The 25810-nt window shown below is 36.7% G+C and overlaps 1 protein-coding gene across 1 annotated transcript; it reads right to left on the reverse strand.

The window, feature by feature from the left end:
- Positions 1 to 6251: 6251 nt before the first annotated feature.
- LOC132168093 (CCCH-type zinc finger family protein) lies at positions 6252 to 10304 on the reverse strand. Its single transcript, XM_059579169.2, has 3 exons — positions 9975 to 10304; positions 8704 to 8814; positions 6252 to 8614 (listed from the first exon to the last, which is right to left on the reverse strand). The coding sequence occupies exons 1-3, from the start codon at positions 10131 to 10133 to the stop codon at positions 6569 to 6571; spliced, it is 2316 nt and encodes a 771-aa protein (XP_059435152.2). The 5' UTR covers positions 10134 to 10304; the 3' UTR covers positions 6252 to 6568.
- Between the last annotated feature and the right edge of the window lie 15506 nt (positions 10305 to 25810).

Genomic DNA, 25810 nt, shown 5'->3' on the forward strand with positions numbered 1-25810 from the left:
TTGGCTGCAAGTGTGCTTGAGCGTAGTAAGACTGGGCTCGATCGTACTTATGTTGGTGTGCGGAGAGACCTGCAGCAGAAGCTGCAAAACAAGGAAAAACAAACAGAAAAAGATTTTTTTTTTTTTTTTTTTTTTGTTAGCAACAGGAATTAAACAAAATAAAAATAAATAAATAAATTGCAGAATTTAAAATCCTAATTATAACTAGTAGAAGGATAAAATCAATTCAAACATAAATTGAATTCCAAATCAAACCAATCCCGGGCAACGGCGCCAAAAACTTGTTGAGTTTTAAATGTTACTCGCAAGTGCACAAGTCGTTTGCAATATAGCTTTTGCAAGTGCGAGGTTGAATCCACAGGGAATTGTGTTTTTGACAAAAAAAATTATATCTCAACTAATTAAATCCTAACCTAGTTCCAAAAGAATTTTTTTATTTTGAATAAATAAACATAAATGACAAAAAATAAACAAATAATCAACTAAGAATGTTGTCTTACTAAATCATCACATGTATCTGGGAATCACAATAGATATCCAAGAATAATTTCAATAATTGAATAAAAGCGAAACAATTGAATCTTAAAACCCATAAAATCAGAATAATTTTGACTTACAAAAGAATGTTGTAGTTCTTCATCGATGAGGCTTTATCCTCAACCTTAGTTGAGAATTCACCTCCACATAATTATTGAAAATAAAACCTAAACCTAAAAACACTAAACTAAAGGGACAAAAACTGTAGAATTTCAGACTTGGTCCCCCAGCCTCATTTCTTGAAGCTTAGCCTCGATTTATAGGGGTTTTTAAGGTGTAAAACCCTAAAAACGGCGCTAGGTCATATTTGGTAGACGAGTGTGCACGAGCGCATGGCCAGTGCGCTCGATCGCACTCGGGCATGTATTCTTCTCCTGTGGCGCAGCACTTGGGTGCTTGCGGCTTGCTAGTGGGCCTGGGTGCACTCGAGCGCAACCCATCTTGGATCAAGGCTGTGCTCGATCGCAGGATGGTGTGCTCGATCCTACTTCGGTGGCACTTTTTCCAGCTTTCTTCCAAACTCCGTATTTTTTAGTTTAAAGGCATAGTTTTCCCTTAACAACCTATAAAACATTAAAATACCAAAAACTAACACAAAACATCATAACATAATACAACTAAAGGATTAACAAGTGTAACTTATGGGGCTCAAATATACAATATTTGGCACTTATCACTAGCATTTGCATTTCTCACATTAAATCCACAATTTTCTCTTAAAAACCTACAAAACGCTAAAATCACATAACTAACATAAAACATTATGTTATAATACAACTAAAGGATTAACGGATGCAAATTAAGGGGCTCAAATAATCAATATTTGGCACTTATCACAAGACGTGACATTTGTCACGAGGTAGGATTGGTGAGTAGATATTAGTCCAATCGAGGGAAGGCACACTAGCAAGCTGTAAAGCGAATATTTAGATATTTGCAAGGCACCAAAAACACCAAACTATGTATTGGTTTAAGTGATCTAAAAATGTTGGATAAACCGATGCAAATTTTATAGGAGATGCAAATGACAGAAAATTTACAAGTGGATATGTTTTCCTATTTGGTGGAACAGATGTTTCTTTGTCTAGCAAAAAATAAAATTGTGTTGTAAAATCCACTATGGAGGCTGAGTATATATCATGCAGCCCAACGGTAAGCAATGCGGTCTGGATTTGATGTTTTATTGAAAGTTTAAATTTAGGTATACCTAACAGACCAATCAATGTGTGTTGTGATAATATGTTTGCTCTCTCTTTAATAAAAAGTAAAGCACATAGTTCTGAAGGTAAACAGATTGATAGAAATTAGCATTATATTCAAAATATAGTAGAGAAATGTGAAATAAAGGTTGAATTTATTTCTTTAATAGAGATGGTAGCCGATCCTTTGACCAAGGGATTGCATCTAACATCGTTAAAACATTAACCCATATTTTAAACCAAGATTGAAGCCAACTACATAACTATAAGCTCAAAACTTACAAACTAGACTATGGAAAGAACTTAACAGCATAACAACTAGGTGAAGAACAAGCTAGGATTAGAAGATTATTTTCTTGAAGCAAGGCCTTCAAGAAACTCTCTTTTCTTCTTACAAAAGTCACAAACTCACTCAAATAGAGTTTTCAAGGGCAACAAAGGCAGTATGAGGTCTAAAGGACAAGTGGCAAGGGATATTTATATGGTTGAAAAAGCCGGGGGTGTTGATGTGACAGTAGCGCTTCTTGCTAGGGTTGGAAAAGCTGGTGTATGGTAGCTCTTCTTGCTCAGAGTCGAAAGGCAAAGAAACGAGTGAATTCAAGACAAGAGACAATATTTTTGCCAAGGATATCAATAAAACTCGAAAGTAGTCTAAAGGTAAACCTAAAGTGATTTTTTACTACTGTGATAAGGATCGTCACCGGTTGAGAAATTGCCCTAAGTATCTAACATTCAAAAGTTCAAGTAGAAGTCTTTCTTTTAAAAGGGTACATGTTTTAGTAGAATTCACCAGAATTCCTAGTGTGTGGATTTTGTGCTAATTCATGTATGCAATTCGTTTTGCAAAGGTTCCCCGAAACCAGAAAACCAAGAACAGAAAACATGGACCATGAAGTTTGAAGATGTAATGAAGATTCTAGGAATATGTCATAAATCATAAGAGTATAAACTATGTAAAAACATGGAAACAGGGATTTTCTAATGATATATTATATATTGCAAAATATGACTGTTAGGTTTAGATTGGCCTAATTCAATGACCGTTCATGTAATGCCTATGTGTTTAAAACTTTGAAAGTTTGTTTAGGGGTGTTCCCAGTGCTTTTAGGGTCTTCTAAGAAGTTCCTTAGTTTCTTGTCAGTTGTGCCATCAGAACGAGGCTCATAACGGGACTGAATAAAGAGGCCCCCATTTTCCCGTCAGAAACCCACCATAACGGAACATGTAACAGGAGCAAAATATGTTCTCCTTGTTTTCTCGTTAGGAGGCTCGTCAGAACAGACAAACGGAAGCAAAGATGGACTTCCTGTTTTCCCATCAAGAACGGCGTCAGGACGGGGATGTGACGAGAGCAGAAACTGGACTCCCTGTTTTTCCGTCAGGAACTGCGTCAAGATAGTGATGTGACGAGAGCAAAATTTGTCTCCCTGGTTTCTCGTCAGAAACCCTGTCAGGATGAGACATGTAACGGGACCAAAGTCGGATTCCTTGGTTTCCCGTCAGTTGGTTCGTCAAGATGAAACATGTGATGAAGTATAGGCATTTTGCCTTCCAGTCAGAACCGGATTGTTGTCTTATTAAGACATGGGAATTTCATATCTAGGAAACCTATTCTTCCCCTCATAACGAGAAAGTGTCCCGTTATGACGCGACGAAGGAATTGTTTCCTATATAAAAGGTTTTTAGTCACTGTTCACTCTTCAGACTTTGGAAATTTATTTTGTTGAGCTCTCTCTTCACTAAAGTCTCTTTTCTCGACTAGTATTGGGTCCTAGTGGTATTGATATTCAAGAGGGGACGTGATATAGCTTGAAGCTGCTCTTTCTCTTGTTTGGCATCTTTGCCTTTGGCGTGTTGCCTTGTTTACTTGCTCATGATAAAGATGGTTACTTTGGAGATTTGTTGGAGAAAGTCTACCGAATGGTCGGTAAAAGAGATGCTCTGATTGAAGGTGGTCACGATGGAGACAAGTTGAGAGGTTTGTCGTTCTTACTAAGTTTAGAGGTTCTCAAGGTGTGGGTATCGTCTATTCTATAACTATGAATCTTCATTTAGTGATTTCCTGGGTTTGGCTGCTCCAGAGTAGTTTTTACCTTGAGGTGCTCAAGGGTTTTCCACTTCGTAAACAAACCTTGTGTTGTGGTTGTGTTTTTTTATACTTCTGTTATGCATGTTATATGTTTGATAATATGGCTCAATTATTCTCTATTGAATACTTTGGTTGCAAGAGGTAGAACACGATCCTTATAAACTTTCAATGACAATTGTAATAAAAGATTGAAGTTTTATTCAATAGTTGTTGCTTATAGTTTGATGATTTGTATAAATGTAACTTGTTTTAGAATCTTATTACTACATTTATCCTTAAGATTAAAAAATCATATACATTGCCACATTTGTGTTAAACTTTTTCATCCATCAAAGATTCAAAAGACTATGATGGACTCCGAGGATCCATTGGATCTTGATAGATTATAGTCTTAGAATTTTTTTTTTTGGAGGTTGATTTGAACAAGAGAATCTTTTCTTTAGAAAAAGTTGGCAGGTGAATATGTTTTTATTAGAATATTATGATATGTTATAAAGGGATATTGAGTAAGAGCCTTATTGAGATTGCCTTCGAAAATAGAGCTTTTGGATATAGAGCTTTTGTATGTGAGCTTTTATCAAAAAATGCTACTACTGAAAAGCTGTATACATGTTTAATAACTGTATGTCTTAAGTACTTTTTTTATGTTACTGATGTTTGATATAAAACTAAAAAAGTGTTTTTAGTTGCAAAAATGACAATAAAGGACATGTAATTTTTTTATTTATTTATATATATATATATATATATATATATATATATATATATAGCAACCTTTTTTATATAGAAATGGTTAATGCTAAACTTTTTTTTAATTATTATTTTGTAATGGTTTATGTAACAAAACATCAACATTTTTCTTCTTTTGTACTTATATGACTTGTTTAACTTAATATGTTTCACTTAAACTTGATTATCTTCTAATTAATTTTCTTAGGCGTTATATATATATATATATATATATGGGAAAAATTCACTTTACCCCCCTGAAGTTTTAAAGGTTTTCAATTCGAACTCCAATGTTTAAAAATTGACAATGTACCCCCCTAATGTTTAAAAAATTTTCAATTCAGACCCTCCGTTTCTAATTTCCGTCCAATTGGATGGAAATCATTCCACGTGTGTCTCACGTGGGATTTTGATGCCCTCTATTTCAATTTTGCCCTCATTAAAACTTATGAAATTAAATTGGATGGAAATTAGAAATAGAGGATCTGAATTGAAAATTTTTTAAACATTAAGGGGGTACATTGCCAATTTTTAAACATTGAGGTTCGAATTGAAAAACTCCTAAAACTTCAAGAATAAAGTGAATTTAACTCTATATATAGTTATTATTCATCTCTGCTTACTCCTAAAACCACGTACAAAAGTAGTTATGCGATTATTAATAATAGGTGGTTGACGGTTATTAACCGCCTCTACTTACTCTTAAAACCACGTACAAAAGTAGTTATGTGATTATTAATAATTAACCGTTAATAACTGTCCGCTTGTACATTCCTACTATTATTAAGAGATTTAACTAAGCGATGAATGAGGGAATCATTTTGTCGCATCAGCTGAGGAGATGAGACGGGTATGGTCTGCAAATCATGCTCGTGGGAGAAGATGGTTCACCGTAAAGGAGCAGGGGGTAAAAGACATTAGGCAAGTGAAAGACTGAAGTGCAAAATACTTTACCAAACTACAGTGTTTTCTGATCTTTTTCTTTTTTTCTTTTTTTTTTTTTTTTAATTTTAGATGTAAAAACCAAAAAGCTCCGTAAAATAGTATGTTACCAAATGAAAAATGCTAGATGCTATAATTTTAATATTCATCTAACAATGTTGATATGGCACTCACAACTAACTCTTGAACTAATTATTGTTAAATAAAACAATTTTTTTTTAAAAAAAAAATTAATAATTTGTTGAGAGTGTCATATCCGCATTACTCATACCAAATAGAACCAAGCAGGTTAATTTAAGAAAAAGCGGCCACTATTTTCTACCTCCTAAGGCCAGCCCATTTGGAATGCTGTATGTGACAAGGTTGATGTAAGAATTAGTATATAGGTAACAATGCTTCCCGATTTAATACACGAGGAATTTCTTCTTCAAAAATAATAAAAGAGGGAGGGATCCTCGGCCCCGCTACTCTAATCTAGGAAACAGTAGGCTCCTCCATAAAACTTAAAAGGCCATAAGATAACACAATTCCTATGGGTAGAAAGAACCCATCTAAGTATGATGATCAGGAATGCCATTTACAAAATCTGTAAAATAAGATTTTTTAAAAAATAAAAATAAAAAATAAAATGAATAAATAAATAAATTTGTGAGTTTTACAACTCGAAATGAGTTAAAAAAAGAATTTAAGTTTTTTTTTTTTTTTTTTTTTTTTTCAAATTATCTGCATCGACATGGAACTGAGAAAAAAAGGGAGAGAAGTAAATAGCAATTTTCTTATTGACTTTCTACTGTTACAGGCATGCATGCACTCTGCAAGCAACTTTAACAGGAGAGTACAGCAAAATGCCTCAAGCAAAACAAAAGAAAATCCCCATTCAATCAGATTCAAATACAATGAAAAGTTTTGATTAATACAAGAGAAAACTCATGTCCTACTTCTACAAATAAATTCATAGCAGTTATCCTGCTCAATCAGAAACAACCACCCAACTGAGTGTCGACGGTCCATGCAAAATATTTATGAGCAGTCAGCCCCCCTCCCTCTGTTGCTCTCTTTCCTTTCCATACAATCATGAGAATATTACACCAATCTTCTTAGCAAAGTCATCATCCCCATCTTCCTCATCCAGGTACTCCTCTTCCGCATCTGCATTCTCACCTTCCTCAATATTATATTCTCCCTCATCAACTTGCTCATATTCATAGTCCCCATCCCTCTGATCATCCCCTTCAAGTTCCTGATCCTCCACATTTTCATCATAAATCATCCCATCTTCAGCCTCAAACTCATTCAGATTGGGCGCTTCAGAAGACTGACCACAAGCTTCACCAGTTTTCTCTGCCACTGTTCCAACTGCAACAGATGCTGCTGACTTGGATTCTTCCTCATTGCCAAGCAAATGGCTGACGGCTTCTTCCTTGGCACTTTGAATATCTGCAACCGCCATCCTCTCAGAGCCCCTTGTCAAGCTTTCCTTGATTTCTCTCGGATTACCATCTCTATTGACATATAATTTGCCACTCCCAGAAGCTGCTACGTCAGAACCTCTTTTTCTCTTGAGAATCTCACTAAGAGGCTTTGGCCCCTCAAATGAAAGAAGACCTTCAGACTGTCGATAAGTCTCCATGTTCTTTTGCTTTCCAAGGGATTGCTGCTCTTTTGGCTCTACACTCTTCACAACTTTCAGCTCTGCAAGACTTTTCGGACGGGTGAAATCACCACCTTCATCCACTATTTCTCTTCTTATCTGTGGACCCCTGAAATTGAAATCACTACCTTCATCCACTATTTCTCTTCTTATCTGTGGACCCCTGAAATTTCTCCCCTCGCCATTGTAATCATCTAGCATCCTTCCTTTTATTCTGTCTCGGAGCCTTCCCTGATGAGAGATGTGAGGCCTTCCAGGTGACAACCTGCCCCAATTCCTTCCCCTGTCCAATTCCCTTTCTGGACGCGAATCACTACCATTCACCGGAGAAGATCTCCCCGGAAGCTTAATTCTACCACGGAAGCGATTACTTAGGGAGATCTCATTTGAGGGCATAAGAAGGGCATCCTTCCGTGAAGAAGGCCGGTACCTCTGCTCCTCAACATGGTTGTTGTGGGCATAATTACGACTGACAACAGATCTCAAACCATTAACCCTCCTCTGCTTGGCTAAATGATGTCGAAGATCAGACTCATTAACATGATCAGGACTATCAGATTTACGGTAACCCCTTCGCCTTTCTAGATGAGCAGGTTCCACTAACATTCTCTCAGATGAAGCCCCGTGCTCCTCCCAGGCATACAGCCCTTGCATGTGATCATATGAGCCATGGCCTCGCGGATCGCAGAACCTTTCTCGATCAACATCAGCCATTGAATTATAATCTGCAGACTGACCCATGTCATACTCATTCACAGGATTCAAATTCCTTCCTTCATGACCCCTTGTTCGCCCAAATTGATCTTCACCATGGTAGTAATCAGAATCAGCAAGCTCATCGTCTACAAGAACATCAAAGCCAGGAGAGGACTCTCTCAGAAACTCATCAGCATCCTTACCATTCAGGAAACTATGATCCTCTGGTACATGTGCCTGCTGTGAACGACTGGACCGGCTAACAGAGCTTCCACTAATAACAGGAAGAACATTTGTTGCCTTGTATCTAGGAGCCTCATCATCCAATCTTGTAGGCGGTGGTACATTCCTCTCAATACTGACCAAGTTTCTTGGTAAAACAGTTTCAGCTCTTGTACTTTCAGCTTTTGGAGTATATTTAGCTTCAGGAGGTACTCCAACTGATGTCGAAACATTCATTTGCGGAATCTTCTGCTCCTGAGAGTACTTTTCAAGGCCTCCAAAAGTCTTCTTAAAGGTTGAAGGCTCGGTAACATGGATAGCTGCTAGTGCCTGTGGGACTTTGTTACTGGTGGTTGGGCCCGGTCCATGGGAAAAGGCGCATTTGTCACCTTTTAAGCAAAGCCCCTTTTGGTAGAAAATACAAGGGACTGCTTGTTTACTGGAGCTGTGAGGAGCATGTGTTGCAGGAGTTGCTGCAGTCGTCTGTAATGGAGGCAGAGAAGATCCACCAGAAGTAGCTGCTTGGGTTCCTAATGAAGCATCCAGAGGCTGAAAAAGAAACAATAGGCAGTTGGCAACATTATGCAAATAAAAGCATTGTTAAATTATGTAAAATTGAAGTAAGAGCAGGAACTTACTGGATGCCTGAACGGACATTTGGAATTCAAGCAATTACCATTCAACCAGTACCAGCAATCCCTCGGGTTAAGCCTGGCATATTCACTATGCCGATACTCGCATTCACTCCCCTACACACACACACACAGAGGTATCAGTGACACAGTCCAAACACTACTGCTGCCAAATAATTACCAGTCAAAACATTTTGCAGCTGCATTTGATTCTTATAAAACCAATGAGACAGACATTTAATAGATAGATTATTCACACAAGTGTAGTACTTTTCACTAAGAAATTGAAATTCCGACTCTGAGAATTACTAAAAATGAGTGAATGAGCAAACAAATAACCAATAGATAGTGAAGTGAATGGGACCTGAAGGGCAACAAGTATAGGTGGTCAAAAAACAATAGCCTTGGAGATAGATCGTTATTTGCAAAACTTGTTTTTGGAAAAGGGGGGGGGGGGGTGTGTGGTGTGGAAAGGGAAAAGGGGGGGGGGGGGGGGGGGGGGGGGGGGGTGTGTGTGGTGTGGAAAGGAGGCAAAAACATGTTTTGCATATTTTAAGTAGCTAATTTAGGATGGATTCCTTGTACCTGAACATGACCCAGAATTGTGAAAAGATTCCATTCTCTGCTGGCATCCTATCCTAATATTTTTCCTTAAAATGAATCACCAACATATTTACTTTCACTAGCAAAGCACATTAGAATTGCCTAAAATAAATTTTTCTACATCTTTTTCCGGATTTCCAGCATAATCAGCCATATTTAATATAAGAAACATCAACTAAAACTGATGCAGATCAGCTAATTAAACCCCTAAAACTATGGTCACTAAAATACCAAACTCCAGAACCCATAACAATATTGTTTCCCATACAAACAGATTTCTATGTAAAAACGATTCTGGCATACCCATATGAGGATCAACAATCCCGATACCTCTAACAGCTATACACCATCAAAATTTACCATAATTATAGCATGATAAAATCTAGGGCTTCCCCCAGGAAAAGAACACCAAAACCCTAACAAGGTCCAACAACTGAATTAGACCCAAGATCCTAAAGGACAATTCTTTATACTCAAATAATAAATTTCAGCCAAAAATTAATCGATTAAAAACTACAAATATTAAGAAACAAAATTGTACAGCTGAAACCCTAGCAAGAACTCGCAAAGCCCAAGATCGCAGCAAGGCCAAAGATCTTAAAACATCCAACAAGAATAAGAAATCCCTAAAAACCATACAACCAGACGAAGAAGAAGAAGAAAGAAAAGCGAACCTTTTTGCACGTCAACGGAGAGGCGAGAAAGTAAACGCAGTCGGTGCTTCTCTTCAAGGCCTCCTCCTGGGCCGTTGTCGTTGACGCTGAGGGAGCTTGTTGCTGTTGCTGCTGCTGCTGCTGCTGCTGCTGTTTCTGTTGCTGCGCGGCCGCACCCATGGCGGTGTTCTTGACGAAAAACAGACAGAGATCGCCTCGATTTCAGATCGATTAGAAGACAGCGATCCAATCTCAGAGCCGCCACAGAAGGCGTTATGCGATGAGGATTTAAGCTAAGCCTAGTTTTTTTGCCTTTTCTCTTTTATTTTATCTTTATTTTTATTTTTATTTATTTTTTATTTATTTATTTTTATTTATTTTTTTAATTTCGTTTTGCTCAATGGAAGAGAGAGAGCGTTGTTGTTCGAGAATATAAGATGATGTTGTTGACGACGATGTTTGCGTGCGTGCGTGCGTGTGAGGCTCTCATTCACGCGCTAAATAGATCACGTGTCATCCCTTTTTGGGCCTGGATTTCCACGGCCCAATCCTCCACTTTTACTCTTTCTGGTTAGAATTAATTAATTAATGCTATGCTATGCTATGCTTCACTTCAAACTACCATCACACAATTTTGACCCTTCCCTTTCCCTAAAAAAAAAAAAAAAAAAAAATACACAATATTATCATGACAGGGAAAAATTATATAGAGCTACACAAATTTTTTTATTTTTTATTTCTGGAATTATACATATTTTAAATGATAAATTTATTTATCTTTTGTTATTATGAGAAATAAATAATTGAGAAAAGTATACATAACTCTTCAAGCTACCATTCCATTGTCAATGTTTCTCAAACTCTACTAATTGTGTCAAATATTAATGTTTCTTCTAAACTATTAAAACAATGTCAATATCTTTCGAAGTCAACAAAAAGGCAAAAATAACCTTTAAAAAATTTAATAAAACAAAAATATCTTTTATAAATTTGAAAAAAATAAAAAAAAAATAATAATTAATTATTAAAAAAAAAAATTTTTAAAAAAAAGGAAAAAAAATTGCCCCCTTGGTTTTTCATTTTCTTTATGTTGTTTTTCTTAGATTTTTTTTAAAAACAAAAAATTTAAAAAAAAAAAATTACGAAAAAAATAAAATAGTCTCCTTTGTTTTTCATTTTCCTCTTTTGTTTTTTTTTTTTTTTTTTAAGTTTAGGTTTTTTTTTTTTTAATTTATGAAGGGTATTTTTGTTATTTGGTGGAATATTGACATTATTTTGATAATTTAGAGGTAACATTAATACAATTAATAGTTCGGAGTAGAATATTGACAATGAAATAATAGTTTGAAAGGGAATATATGTACTTGTTTCCTAAAAGATTTGAAATTTCATATATTGTTTGAAATAAAAATAAGTACGGATAATTTCAATGATTTTCAACTCGTGCCACTTTCCTATCTATTTGTGACTACTGATTGTTCAGAAGATGAATACGCGAGTATAGTAATTTGGGATTTGGAACCCCTTCAATTTTTTTAAAAATATAAGATTCTCAAATTTTAAAATATGAGCTGTTCATTATATTTAATGGTTCAAACCAAGGCAGATATTTATGTGTTACCGAAGTAAGTGGGTTGGTATGTTGAAAACTATAATTAATTGTTTTAAAACAAACCTCTATATTTATTTAGACCGTTAAATATAATGGATGACTTAAATTTTAAAATCTAAAAACCTCATATTTTAAAAAATCTAAGAAGACGTCAATCCAATAATTTGAGTCCCATACCCAAGATCAAAGATACACTGCTTAGAAAAGTAATTTCTTAGAGCCTGTTATTGGCTACAAAAAATCAATCGTTAAATAATCCTTAGGTCGCACTTGTCTTCGTTGATTTTCTTGTGCAAGTTGCTATATACTTGGTCTTCCTCACTTTCTTGTCTCTTTTCCCTTATTTGATTAAAAAAAAAAACTCTCCAACACCCTTTCTTGTCACTTTATTGTTCTTGCACACTTTTTTGTTAGTCATCGTACTAACAAAACAAGTTAGCATATCAAAAGTAATTTTTCCGTATCAAGGAGTAGCTCAATTGGTTGGAGATCACGTCTCACATAAAGCGGAGGTTATTAGTTCGAATTTCTCCTCTTGTGTGGACATGTCAAACAAAAAAAAAAGTAATTTTTCCAACACCCTTTCACCAATTTTTCCAATTTCTCCCCTTAACCCATTTGTTAAATAGTCATTTATCCAAAAAAAAAAATTAAACAGTTAGAAAATAATAATTTTAACTATTTAAATTAATATTGTTGCACTTCCCCTCAACAAGTAAAACCTAACACATAAAATGTTTTACTGAAAATAGAGGGTAAACTATAAAATCAAAGTTCAAACTTGAACCCTTTCTCTGATACCATGTTATCTGTTGATGACAGTTTTCAGAGGAATGACGTGGCACGATGTCCGAGGAGTGGCACGATGTCCAAGGAGTCATCAGGCTACAAAAAAATAATAAACAATAGGATAAGAGCTGCCGGGGTGTGCCGGCGAGCGATAGCTTCGATGCCTAAGCAGTAAGTGATTTTGAGAGGGAGGGAATAATGAACAATGAGAGCTTGTGAGAGAATTCAGATTACCAAATAATGAATTAGAGCTTCCCTTTTATAATACCTCCAAACTTAGATTTTGCTAATCCCTTAGCAAAACAAAATGAACAACAAAATGAAAGCAAGAAATATATGTCCGCTGTCGTGGGAGAGACGATTGCATTTAGCATATGCAACAAGCCTTTTAAACTCCTAGGCATTCCTAGAGGACAAGTGAAGTCTTGTGAGGGTTTAACAGGAATGATACCCACAAACATTGTCAGTGCTATGTCATTGACAAACACAATTTCCACACAAACACATGGTTCTCACATCATGAGTAGATTTAACAAAGTGAACACCACAATCAAATCATCAAGCCAACCACAAATCATTCAACTCAAAGGTGAAAATTTGAGACAACACAAGCTTCAATAGGTGCAAAGTGAAACTAACACAAAGTTAAGAGACTTCAATTTTTCTCAAAGTTTGGTGTATCTCAAAATTCATAGGAATTCACACAGATGAAAACACCAAAGGCTTAGCTCAAGACATGCATTTTTTTATATATTTTTTTTATTTTTTATTTTTTATTTTTTTTGTGTAGGCTGTGCAATGTTCGACTCCCTTAAGCTTTCTAATTGACCTATGTAATAAGTGTTAGGCCAGTGACTCCCATACCAGATGGTTTTAGGGCACGAGATGTAAAACATCCCTAAGGCTTAATTACTCAAGTCAAAAAGGCTACGAAGCCAAACTAGCCATACAGTCAACCAAGTTGAATTTCTCGTTTTTTTACGCAAACACTCAACGCTTAGTGAGGCATGAGGTCTGGTTACTCAATGAAAGGCTCAAACTGATGATGACACTTTTTTTTTTTTTTTTTAATCTTCAAGCCAAGGTTTCATCAACACTTCATCCTACAAATCGCAAGGCACACCCTATTCAATCCAAATCTCATACCTCATAGACTTTATGCTAGTGTGCTTGTGATAATCAACTCAGACATGTGAAGTCTCTCTAATCCACCAAATGAGTCAAAGGACTCTGATTTCTAATGATATGCAGTATTCAAAAAGTTAAACACACTAATGACATGCAAACCACAGTTATGATGCAACTCATGCCCAATCAACAACATAGCTCAATTTTTTTTTTTTTTTTGACAAAACAAATAGATAAAAACAAACAAAAAGATAATGTGTTTTTCCACACCCCCAAACTTAAATGACACATTGTCCCCAATGTGGCAAGAGATACAATGCCATGGGATGAGGAAACTCGAGTGTGCAAAGGTCAGGGCGTCCCCCAAACTTGAACACCAAAACACCTGTCAAAAATCTAACAGCATTATTTTCTCATACAAACAAATATCAAAAGATTAATTGCTGATAGAAATACAAAGAAAATGAAACAAAATAAAATAAAAAAATAAAAAATAAGAAAGTAAGAAAATGTGCAGAAATTAAAATAGGGAAAAAATTTTACAGTGCTTTCCCCGATCATTTGGATGTCCTACCAATCCCTTCCACCCTTTGTTCTTAAGAATTTGATATCCCTCTAGAAGGATGTTTCGCCGTCTGAGGTAGCCTAGTTGCTTGCTTCGAAGGATCTTCTTAGGAAGATGGTTCCTAGATTTGTGACCATGTGTGCATAGATCCTTGAGAATTTTAGCATGAGACGTCTCTTTGGGACATTGAAGAATTGAAGCTTGGGGTTCATGAATTGTCTCAAGATGGATTTTGATGAATGAGTGAGCTTCAGTACTCACTCCCTTGTCACTGGACAGATTTGGAATTGACAGGAGCTCAATGTGATCAACCTGCTCCTCTTTTTCTTCCTCCTCATGGTTATCCATAATGAAAGGCTTAGCTGTTGATGAAGATGATTTAGATGATGATATCTCAATGGTTTCCCCATTTTCAGTTTGCATCTTAGGAGTGGGGTCCAGTAAGGCATCAGCTTGCTCAAGTAACTTGTCAAGGTCTAGGTCACATCCAAATCGAGCAAAACACTTTCCCAATGGGTCCTCCAGACTTGGCTCATCAACAGTCTCCTCATTTTTTTCCTCACTCCCAAGTATGGTGGTGGTTTGAAAACGCTCATGTGCAAACTCGCTAGCATCTTCCTCATCAATTATGTAATGGTTAATGAATGGACAATCATCTATCCGATGAGAAGGATGATAACAATATGAGCATGACTTATGAGGTGCATGAGTGTGAGGAGGTAGCGTATGGGAACGCCTAGCTGCCATGAGTTGGTTTACTCTCTCCTCTAAGTCATTGACATGAGCAGTTGGAAAATGTTGCACTAATGACTCTTGAAGAGGGTAATTGCAAGGTGAAGGCATCGAAGAATGGCTAATGAACTGTGGATATTCAAGATGGTGCAGTTCATGATATTGGGGAGCATAATTTCTCGTGGCATGAGCTTGCCACGAGAAATTAGAATGGTTGCTCCAGTCTGGGGTGTAGCAATTGAAATTTGATTCAGACTCCGGACTAGAGAAGTTGGTGTTCATCTGCTCATGTGAAAAATTGGAAAATTGTCCCTAGGATGGAAAATTACCTGAACCATGATAAGGGTTAGAGCAGTATGAACATAATCCATATAGGTGAAAATGGAGAAGATAGTTGGTAGGAGCGAGTGTCCTACAACTAAGGGTAACATTAAAATTACCTAAAGGAAAATTCATGCTTATCCTCGTTCTTCAAATAAAACACACTTCCACATGAAACATTAACCAATTTTTTTTTTTTTTTTTATTTTTAAATAAACAAAAATACCAAAAATTAAAAATAAAAACTCAAAACAAAAACTCACAAAACAGACCAAACATAAGTTTGGCAAAATTCAAGGTGCTGGCCCATTTCGGTGAAGTCTGTGAAGGTGCGCTCGAGCGCACATGATGTGCGATCGAGCGTAGATGGGCGCGGGGTGTGAGCTCGCGCGCACCTGCGGAAGCGTCGAGCACAGGCACGCGGGATGCTTGCTGCGTTAGGCTCGAATGCGCTCGAGCACAAGTGATGTGCGATCGAGCGCTTTGGCAAGGACTAGTTCCTTCGCTAGAACTGCAACAAAAACAACAAAAACAAACAACTTTTTCTCTTTTAATTTTTATTTTTTATTTTATTAGTAACTGTAAACAGAAACAAATAAAATAAATAAAAATAAAAAGAAACAAACTGTAAAAAGAAAATAACTAGTAGAAAAATAAATCAATTTAAACAAAAATCAATTTTCACAAACAAACAAATCCCCAGCAACGGCGCCAAAATTTGATATACAAATTTAATTGTACTTGCAAGCGCACGAGTCATGTGCAATATAGCGTGTGTGCAAGTGCGAGGTCGATCCACAGGGAATTGTGTCGTGAAAACTAATTTTTATCTAAACTAACCCTATTTTAACCTAGTTCTGAAGTTTGTCGTGCATTTGAAATTGAAAACAAAAACAAAAACAAAATGAAATAATTAAAAGATAAAAAGGGCACTAAGGTTTTCAGAATCTACCTCACCAAATTAAAGCATACATTCTCATGTGTTTGTTTATACATCTGACAAACAATTAAAGCCTATGCATCTTCTATTGTTCCTATTGAAAGATTCAATGAATCCATCCATTTTACAAATGACAATGCATATCCAATTTAGTTCAAAAGATCCAATGTATCCATGCTTTGCACAAAAGACAATGGATATCCAAAGTAAATCAAAAGATGCAAAGTATTCGTCGGATGAAACACATTGAATATCCAACTTCGGCACAATCAAACACAATTTTGTCACATAATTGAATTGAAACGAACATACATTACATTAAGGTCGGATTTGTACGAACAAAACATAAAAATATAAAATTAATCAATGGCGAGGCTTCATCTTCAACCTTAGTTGAAGATTTAGCCTCTCATGACAAAATAAATCATAAAGAAACTAAATTACTTCATTAAAATTAAAAACTTACAAAAGAATTCGAGTTTCAAGCTAGAAAAACCCAGAAAACACGAAAAACGACCAAGAACGGCGCCCCCGGCGCGTCTCCATACATTTACAATGAAAAAAAATCAAATTTCTAAGCAAATTTTAGGGTTTTAGTGCTGCTAGGTCGGCTGAGTGTGCTCGATCGCACTCTAGGTGCGCTCGATCGCACTCGTGCAACATGTATGTTGCTGCACAGGGCGGAGTGCGCTCAATCACACTAAACATGCGTTCGAGCACACTTCCAGTCAGAATTTGCCTACTCTTGTGAAATATTAATTTGTAGATCTTTGAGTTAGCTTTCTAATGACACCAAGATCACCTCAATCCGAGCTATACAACTCAAGATATGGTCTTTTTAGTGGGACTCGTCCAGTGCGAATTATCGCTCGATCCCAATTTACTACCAATGCTCTATGAAGTGTCTTAAGCCCCAGAATGAGTTGCAACTATCACCTTAAAGCCGTATTTTTCTTTTAATAGCCTGCAAATCACTAAAATACCAAAACTAACCAAAACATCATAAAATAATAAAGCTAAAGCCCTAGTAAATGCAAATTAAGGGGTCCAAATATGCAATATTTGGCACTCATCAATAGGTATCAGGTAGTAGTTGTCTCCCCAAAATAGTCAGCCCCACGTTCCCGAGGATCCACGCATGCCATGTTGGCAAAGTGGATTGTGGGTTGTAGGATACTCCACAATCATGAGATCATGGAGTGTGTTAATGGGTGGCTTGGCCACATTTGTGTCGGACGTGGGTGCCTGAGTAATCATCGGGTGCACGTGTCCTGATTTGGCGCTGACAACTGTGCTGCGTTCTAGTGAACATGGGTGCTGTGTTTAGGGCGCTGGGTGGATCCCAAGTTTATTGATGAACTGGGTTTCCTTCATATGTGGAAGGACCATTATATCCTCGGTAAAGGACCATTATACCCACGGTGGGCTGACCATGCATCGGGCTGGGCCGACTAAGTCTCGGCCCGGGCCTAGTCTATGTGGGTTTGTACATTGGACTGGGCCTAGAGGCTTGTTGGGCCTTATGTGGCCGATCCATGACCTAACAGTTACCCCTCAATTTCCTTGTTCGAGTGACTATGAAAATTTCATATTCTTCAGAATGGGTCAGCTTCCTGAATCCCGACCTAGCCCCGGTGAAAGGATTTTCTTGGATGGATCTTCGAAAATTTTTAATTTTTTGAATTTCAAATTTTTTGAGGGAATTTGTCTTTCGAGCTTCCCGAGCCAACCAATTAAGAGACGGTTAGCATTCCCTAGCATTGGGCGACAACTTGCATGCCGAACCTCATTCTTTGGGAATACGCCACTTGTCGCTATTTATGTGGCTATACTGGAAGTCCACCACATGTCAACTTTCAAGTGGTTTAGCGGAACGAGGGACGAACCTTTTCGAGGAACCCTAGACCCTAGGGTTTTTAATGCAGCGCCGTCTCCTCTTCTTTCCACTTGAGTGTTGAGAAATCCTTTATAAAAGGACACCTTCCTCATTTCTCCATTTTACCTTCTTCTCTTGCCAAAACTCCATTTCTGTTTTTCTCAAGCTCTGCAAGTCCTTCGTTTTTCTCACTGGCTTGCCTTCATCATCACAACTTTCCTCAATACTATTTCTTGAGAATAGTATTTTTTAGGGTATAGGTTACATTTGTTCCGTCTGCAGAACCTTTCGTCAGCCCAAACAATCTAGTTCTCTATTATCTCGACCTCCTTCCTTTCATTGAACCAGCAGTCGACCATCTTCAGTTGAGCGTAACCCATCTACTAGTTCAGAGTGATTACTCATGTGTTCCTTGGTCTTTGTTTCCAGAGTTCCTCTATATAATGGGTCACAATGGCGAAGAGGAGTCCGATGGTTTGGGTAACTCATACTCAGTTCTATGGAAGGCGGATCTGATGAGGGTTGATGAACCTCGGAACAGACAATGCTGCTTCATCCCTCAAACAGTTAATTTGCCTTTCGACGATGCGCAGAAGGGTGCAGTGGTAAATGATGTGCAAATTTAAATAACTCACAAGAGCACGAGTCGCGTGCAGTATAGATTGTGCAAGTTCAAGGTTGATTCACAGGGAATTGTGTGTGAAAATCAATTTCTATTAAAATTAATCCTATTTCAACCTAGTTTCGAAATTTGTGTGAATTATGTCGTGCAAAAACGTAAACTAAATGGAAATCAGTTTAACAAATGAATTAAAATACTAAGGTTTTTGAAATCCACTTCATCAAATCAAAGCATGCATTCTCATGTTTTCATTCATACAACCAACAAACAATTGATCCCTATATATGTTCTATTGTTTTTATAAACCAATTGAAACATTCGAGGAATCCATCCTTATTTATGAAAAACAATGCATATCTGATAAGTGCTAAAATATTCATATTTTCAGCCCTTATCTTACATGTTTTAATCCTTTGGCTGTAGATAATTAGGCCATTTTAATTCCTTTTTGTGTTTTTTATGTTTTTATAGGCTTTTGGAAGAAAGTGAAGTAAAACTGGGTGATTTAGGCTCAAAAAGAGAAGATGGAAAAATTGGAGCTCCCTGGTACTGCGATCAATCTCAGGGTACTTGCGATCGAGCGCAATACCAGAGAAGATACTGCACGAGCCAGGCCAGGAGCGATCGAGCGCAGGCCAAAAGAAGGATCAATCGCAGACCTACGATCGAGCGCAGACGGGCTGCGATCGAGCACACCCGTGTGCAGGAGGCATCCCAAGTGGCGGCTATGATGTCCCTATTTCCATATTAGGGTTTTTAAAACTCCAAATTGTAATCGGATTGAAACCCTACAAAATTCCTAGGGTTTACTACTTTTCCAAGGACTTCTAAAGCCCATAAATAGACTCCTAAGCCTTTAGAATAGACAAGCTTGGAGAAGGGAGAAGAATAGGAGCTCTCAAGTCAAGTCTCGGGTTTATTCTTTCCTTTCTTTTCTTTTATTTTATGAAGATGTTTAACATCAACTCTATATGTAGCTAATTTACTTAGTAGGGCTAGATTGAAGCCCTAGTTATGTTAAATTAATATTTAAATGTTGGTGCCTTGTGATGATCATGTTGTGCTATTTAACTTGATTAATACCTACTTGCATGAATTCCTCATATGTATATGCCTGATCAACATGTGCATGTGGTATGGACTTGTTAGTTAGATCAATTTGGATGACTGAGTCCTGGGTTTAACTTAAGTAACAAAAGAATCCACACCGCGATTCTTGGGTTAATCAACATGGGGAACCGGGAGTATACACCCATGCCCTAGGCCTCGTGTGTTTGTCGATTTTCATAGAACATATGCTTTTCTAAAAAACAACTTAGTATATACCATACTAAATCCTTTAGGAAAGAAAAGAGTTAGAGTATACACCCATGCCTATCTCGTTGCTTAGGGAAATCAATACCTTAAGGAGTATACACCCATGCCCTTAGGTTGGCAAACAATAAATATGCATAACTTGATCAAAGCATTGGCATATTGATATATTAGCTTAATATAATTAGTGGTGGATATCAAAGACCTACCCTTTGTTATCATCACTTCAACAATCAATTTTTATTTTGCTTTCACTGAAGGAATCTATTTTTAAACATAAATTCCGCAATCCTCGTGGGAATGATCCTGTACTTGCACCCTATACTACCATGTTGACCTTGTGCACTTGCAGGTAAAACGTACAATTATTTACCTATTAATTTAGGTAGATAATTTGCACAATAATATCCAATTTAGTTCAAAAGATCCAATGTATCCATGCTTTGCACAAAAGACAATGAATATATAAAGTAAACCAAAAGATGCAATGTATCCGTAGGATGAAACACAACGGATATCCAATGTTTTCACAATTTATAAACACAATCAATCACAATTTTTTTTTCACATAATTAAATTGAAACGAACATACATTACATTAAAGGTCGAAATTGTACGAACAAAACAACATAAATCTAATCAATGGCGAGGCTTCATCTTCAACCTTAGTTGAAGATTTAGCCTTTCATGATAACAAAATCATAAAGAAACTAAATTAACTTCATTAAAATAAAAGTACTTACAAAAGAATTGGAGTTCAAAGCTCCAAGAACTTAGAAAATATGAAAATCAACAAAGCATGTGATAAGTGCCAAAATATTCATATTTTAGCCCATAACTTATATTTGTTAATTCCTTAGTTTTGTTAGTTTGCGCAATTTTATTTCCTTTTTGTATTTTATTGGTTTTATAGGTTTTTGGAAGAAAATGAAGCATTTCTGGAAGTATTGGGTTTAAAGAGCAAATTTGGGAAAAGCTCGAGGTTTTGACAGTGCGATCGATCGTAGGGTTACTGTGCTCGAGTGCACTACCAGTGAAATGACCAAAAGAGCGACGCCTTGAGCTCGTGCACACAAGAAGAAGACTCGATCGCAGACTTGCGATCAAGCGCACACGGGTCGCGATCGAGCGCACCCGTGCGTGAAGAGCAAGGCAGTAGCGCCCTATTTCGGAAAGTCCTCTTTTTCAACCCTTCAAAACCCTAGGCGAACTAGATCACAAAAGCTACAATTTCTAGGGTTTTTGGAGTGTTCCTAAGGCCTATATATAGACCCTTAAGCCTTTAGAATAGACACGCAATTCCAAGGAGAAGAATTGGAGGCTCTTCATGCTCAAGTTTCAGGTTTATTCTTTTCCTTTCTATTTTATTTTATGAAGATGTTTAACATCAAACTCATGTGTAACTAAACTCCTTAGTGTGGCTAGATTGAAGCCCTAATTATGTTTATTTAATATTTCACTAGTGGTGCCTGATGAGAATGCAAAATGTTATATTTTTCTCCTTTAATGTTTAGTGTTTTATACTTATTTGGTGCCTAAATGTACTCATTATTCTTTTATTTTGATTTAGGATGCAAATGGAGGCATTAAATGCAAAACAAAGCTAATTGGGCAATTTTGGACAGTTTAGACATCACTTCGTAATATGGACATAACTCTCTCATCCGAGCTCCGATTGAAATTATTAAAGATGCTATGGAACACCAAGAAAAATCTCTACAACTTTTATGTTTTGAGTTTTGAGAGAAACTGACTGCATCAAGGTCAAAATCGGGCTTGAATTTGCTGCACTTACACTGTTGACGTTCTGGAATGTTCCTTAGCATGCAAATCTAATATGTGGATCTGGTGTGGTTTATTTGCGGAAGTTTTGATCTGGTGCACGAAAGTTCCAACTGAAAATACCACCTTCTTAGTTATATTAGGACTTTATTTTTATTTTTAATATTTTTCCTTAATTGGTCAAATTTGGATATTGTTATTTTAGGATAATATTTAGAATATTTTTTTTAGGAGATTTTGTAGGCTTCTAATATGGGGCATGAACGTGTATAAAGAGGGGGGAATCATCAGACTACACACATCTTCTCCCCTTTTCTCTAACTTCTCCTTTGAGTTTTAATCATGGCCCTGCGCGGCTAAACTTTCATAACTGGTCGAAGGAAACGGAAGCCTCAGAATCAATAAAACTGTGAGATCTAATTTGTTTTTATTATTCAATTTATGCTTTGAGTATTGGATGTTCTTCTGTGCCTATTTTCATGATTGTCTCGTTTAATTACTAGGAGGCCTACTAGTTTATTATTCATTGCAATCTATTGCTAGGTTAGATATCAAATCCGTAATTGTTTGATCCCTCCAATTTGAGAAGCAACTAAGATTTAATGATTTGCTGCGTCAGAAATTATTAGATCTTTGGAAGAAAGTTTGATGAAATTAAATGCAACCGCTTGTGCTTGTGTTGTTTAGCTTCATCGATCTCTCTAATTCTTAAGGCTGCTACTAGATTAAATCTTTAGCGCTTGTCTTGGGTTGTTTAGTAGTTAAGGTTAATAGATCGTTTGTTTTCTAATTAACTGCGACTAAGGAGAGATAGGAAAATAGTTCCAACGGTGAATATTCAAAGTATGAATTGATATATATTTGCATCGATGATCAGTTGTAAAATTCCGATGGTGGATGTTGACTTAGACCAATTTTTTGTTCTTTTGATTGATTTCAATATTTTAATTTGAATTGTTCCTTAGTTATTCTTCTTAAAATTGTTTTCGTTATACCCCCCCCCCCCCCACCCGGCACCCCCATCTTTGTTCACGTAGCATAAAACTAGGCTAAATACTCTCTGTGGGATCGACCCTTACTCACACTACTACATGTTTTATTTTTGGTTGCCTGCGACATCACACCAGCGCCTTTGTGATAATCATATTGTGATGCTTAACTTGATTAATTTCTACTTTACTGAATTCCTCATATGTGTGTGACTGGCCATTATATGCATGTGGTATGGATTAGTTATTTAAGTCAATTTAGATGATCGAGTCTTGGCTTAATAAAGTAACAAAAGAACCTCACCACGGGTTCTTGGGTTAATCAACATGAGGAACCGGGAGTAGAAACCTATGCCCTAGGCCTCATGTGTTTGTCAATTTCCATAGATTTATGCTTTCTTAAAGAACAACTTAGTAGACAGTCATGCTAAATCCTTTGAGAAAGAATTAGAGTAGACACCCATGCCTAATTCGTTACATAGGGAAATCAATAGCTTAAGGAGTAGACGCCCATGCCCTTAGGTTGGTAAACATTAAATATTCATAATATGATTGGATCATTAGCATATTGTTATATTATCTAAATGTGATTAGTGGTGGATATCAAAGCCCTACCTTTTGTCATTATTGAATCAAAATCAACCTTTTATCTTGTTTTATTTACTGAATTTAATTTGAATCAAAATTTACCAATCATCGTTGGAATGATCTCGTACTTGCACTCTATGCTACTGTTTTGACCTTTTGCACTTGTGAGTTTAAACATACATTTATTTGCCTATTAATTTAGGTAGATATTTGCACAACAGCACGGCGCCCCCGCCGCTTCTCCATCCGTTTACAATAATAAAAAAAATGATATTTATAATGTTATTTTAGGGTTTCCGCACTGATAGGTCGGCGAGTGCACTCGATCGCACCTCGTCTGCGATCGATTGCACTCGTGCATCACTTTCCACTTTCGATGGGCGTGTGTGCGCTTGATCGCACTTAATGTGCGTTCGAGCGCACTAGCGTTCGAAATTAGCCTACTCTTGTGAAACATGAATTTATATATCTTTGAGTTAGCTTTCCAATGACACCAAGATCGTTTCAATCCGAGCTCTACAACTCTAGATATGAGCTTTTTAGTGGGACTTGTCATGTGCGAATCATCGCTCATTCCAAATTTGCGGCCAATGCTCCCTAAAGTGTCTTAGGCCCCAAAATTAATGGAATGAGTTGCATTTTTCCTTTAAAGGCGCATTTTTCCCTTAGCAACCTACAAAATACTGAAAACAAAGAAATAACACAAAACATCATAAAATAATAAGGCTAAAGGCTTAGCAAACATAAATTAAGGGGTCCAAATATACAATATTTGGCACCCAACAAATACCCCCAAAGTTACATTTTGCTAGTCCCTTAGTTAAACAAAATGAAAAAATAAAATCAAAACAAGAAACATAAGTTCTCTGTCGTGGGAGAGACGATTGCATTTAGCATATGCAACAAACCTTTTAAACCCCTAGGCCTCCTTAGTGGACGAGTAAAGTCTCGTGAGGGCTTAACAGGAATGATACCCACAAACATTTTTTTAAGCACTATGTTATTGACAAACATGAACATCCACACAAACACATGGTTCTCACTTATAAGCGTGTTTAACAAAATGAACACCACAATCACATCATTAGGACATCCAAATATCATTCAACTCATAGATGGAAATTTGAGACAATATATGCTCCAATAAGTGCAATGTGAGGTTAACATAGAATCATGAGCGTTCAATCTACTCAAAGTTTTTGTGTACCTTAAAATTCATAGGAATTCTATCAGATGAAACCAACCAAGGCTTGAGTCAAGATATGCATTTATTTATTTTTTTGTATAGGCTGTGTAATGCTCGGCTCCCTTAAGCTTTCTAATTGACCTATGTAATGAGTGTTGGGCCAGTGGCTCCCAAACCAGATAGTTTTAGGGCACTAGATGTAGAAACATCCCTAAGGGCTTAATTACTCAATTCAAAAAGGCTACGAAGCCAAACTAGCCATACAACCAACCAAGTTTAATTTTAATTTTCAAGCCAAGGTTTCATCAACAATGCATCCTATAAATCTTAAAATACACACTTTCCAATTCAAATCTCATACCTCACAGTTTCTATGCTAAAGTGCATGTGATGATCAAGTCAAACATGTGAAGTCTCTCTAATCCAAAAATGAGTCAAAAGACTTAGATTCCTAAAGATGATGATGGGTTCAAGATATTAAACAAGCCAATGCAATTCAAACCAAGGTTACAGTGTAACTCATGCTCAATCAACAACATAGCAATTTTTTTTTTTAATAAATAAAAACTAACAAATAACACAAACAAATAAACAAACAATGTGTTTGTCCACACTCCCAAACTTAAATGACACATTGTCAACAATGTGTTAAGAGATATAATACCGTGGGATGAGGAAACCGGAGTGTGCAAAGGCCAAGGCGTCCCCCAAACTTGAACACCAAAACACTTGTCAACAGAACTAACAACGATATTTTCTCACAGAAACATGCATCACAAGGTTAATTGCTGTTAGAAATAAAGAAAATGTGCAAAAATTAAAATGGCGAATAAATTTTCCAGTGCTTTCCCCCGATCATTTGGATGTCCAATGAATCCCTTCCACCCTTTCTTCTTTAGAATTTGATGCCCCTTCGGAAGGATGTTTCTCCATTTTATGTAGCCAACTTGCTTGCTCCGAAAGATTTCCTTAGGACACCTATTCCTAGATTTGCGCCCTTGTGTGCATGATTCCTTGAAGATCTCAACATAAGATGGCTCTTCGAGACATTGAAAAGATGAAGCTTGTGGTTCATGTTGTGTCTTAAGAGGGATTGTGATGAAGGAATGAGCTTCAGTACTCACTTCCTTATCATTGGAGAGATTTGGGGGCTCAATTTGCTTTGGGTGCTCAACTTGCTCCAAGTGCTCCTCTTTCTCTTCCTCCTTGTTATCAATGATGAGAAGCTCAGTTGCTGATGAAGATGTGATCCAATAAGGACTTGGCTTGCTCATGTATCATGTCAAGATCCAAATCAAATTCAAACTGAGCAAAACACTATTTTAAAGGAACCTCTAGACTTGGCTCATTAAAAATCTTAGCTTGCTCAAGGAACTTATCAAGATCTAGATCGCATTCAAATTGAACAAAACG

This window comes from Corylus avellana, chromosome 2 (assembly GCF_965113065.1).
Source record: "Corylus avellana chromosome 2, dhCorAvel1.hap1.2, whole genome shotgun sequence".
Taxonomy (NCBI): Eukaryota; Viridiplantae; Streptophyta; class Magnoliopsida; order Fagales; family Betulaceae; genus Corylus; species Corylus avellana.

Bases quoted from the DNA above. Each gene is read 5' to 3' on its own strand.
- LOC132168093 (XM_059579169.2), bottom strand. From the start codon at position 10,133: ATGGGTGCGGCCGCGCAGCAACAGAAACAGCAGCAGCAGCAGCAGCAG. The intron at 8,815-9,974 runs GTTCGCTTTTCT...GTGTGTGTGTAG, and splicing joins CTCCGTTGACGTGCAAAAAG to GGGAGTGAATGCGAGTATCG. The intron at 8,615-8,703 runs GTAAGTTCCTGC...TTTCTTTTTCAG, and splicing joins AATGTCCGTTCAGGCATCCA to CCTCTGGATGCTTCATTAGG.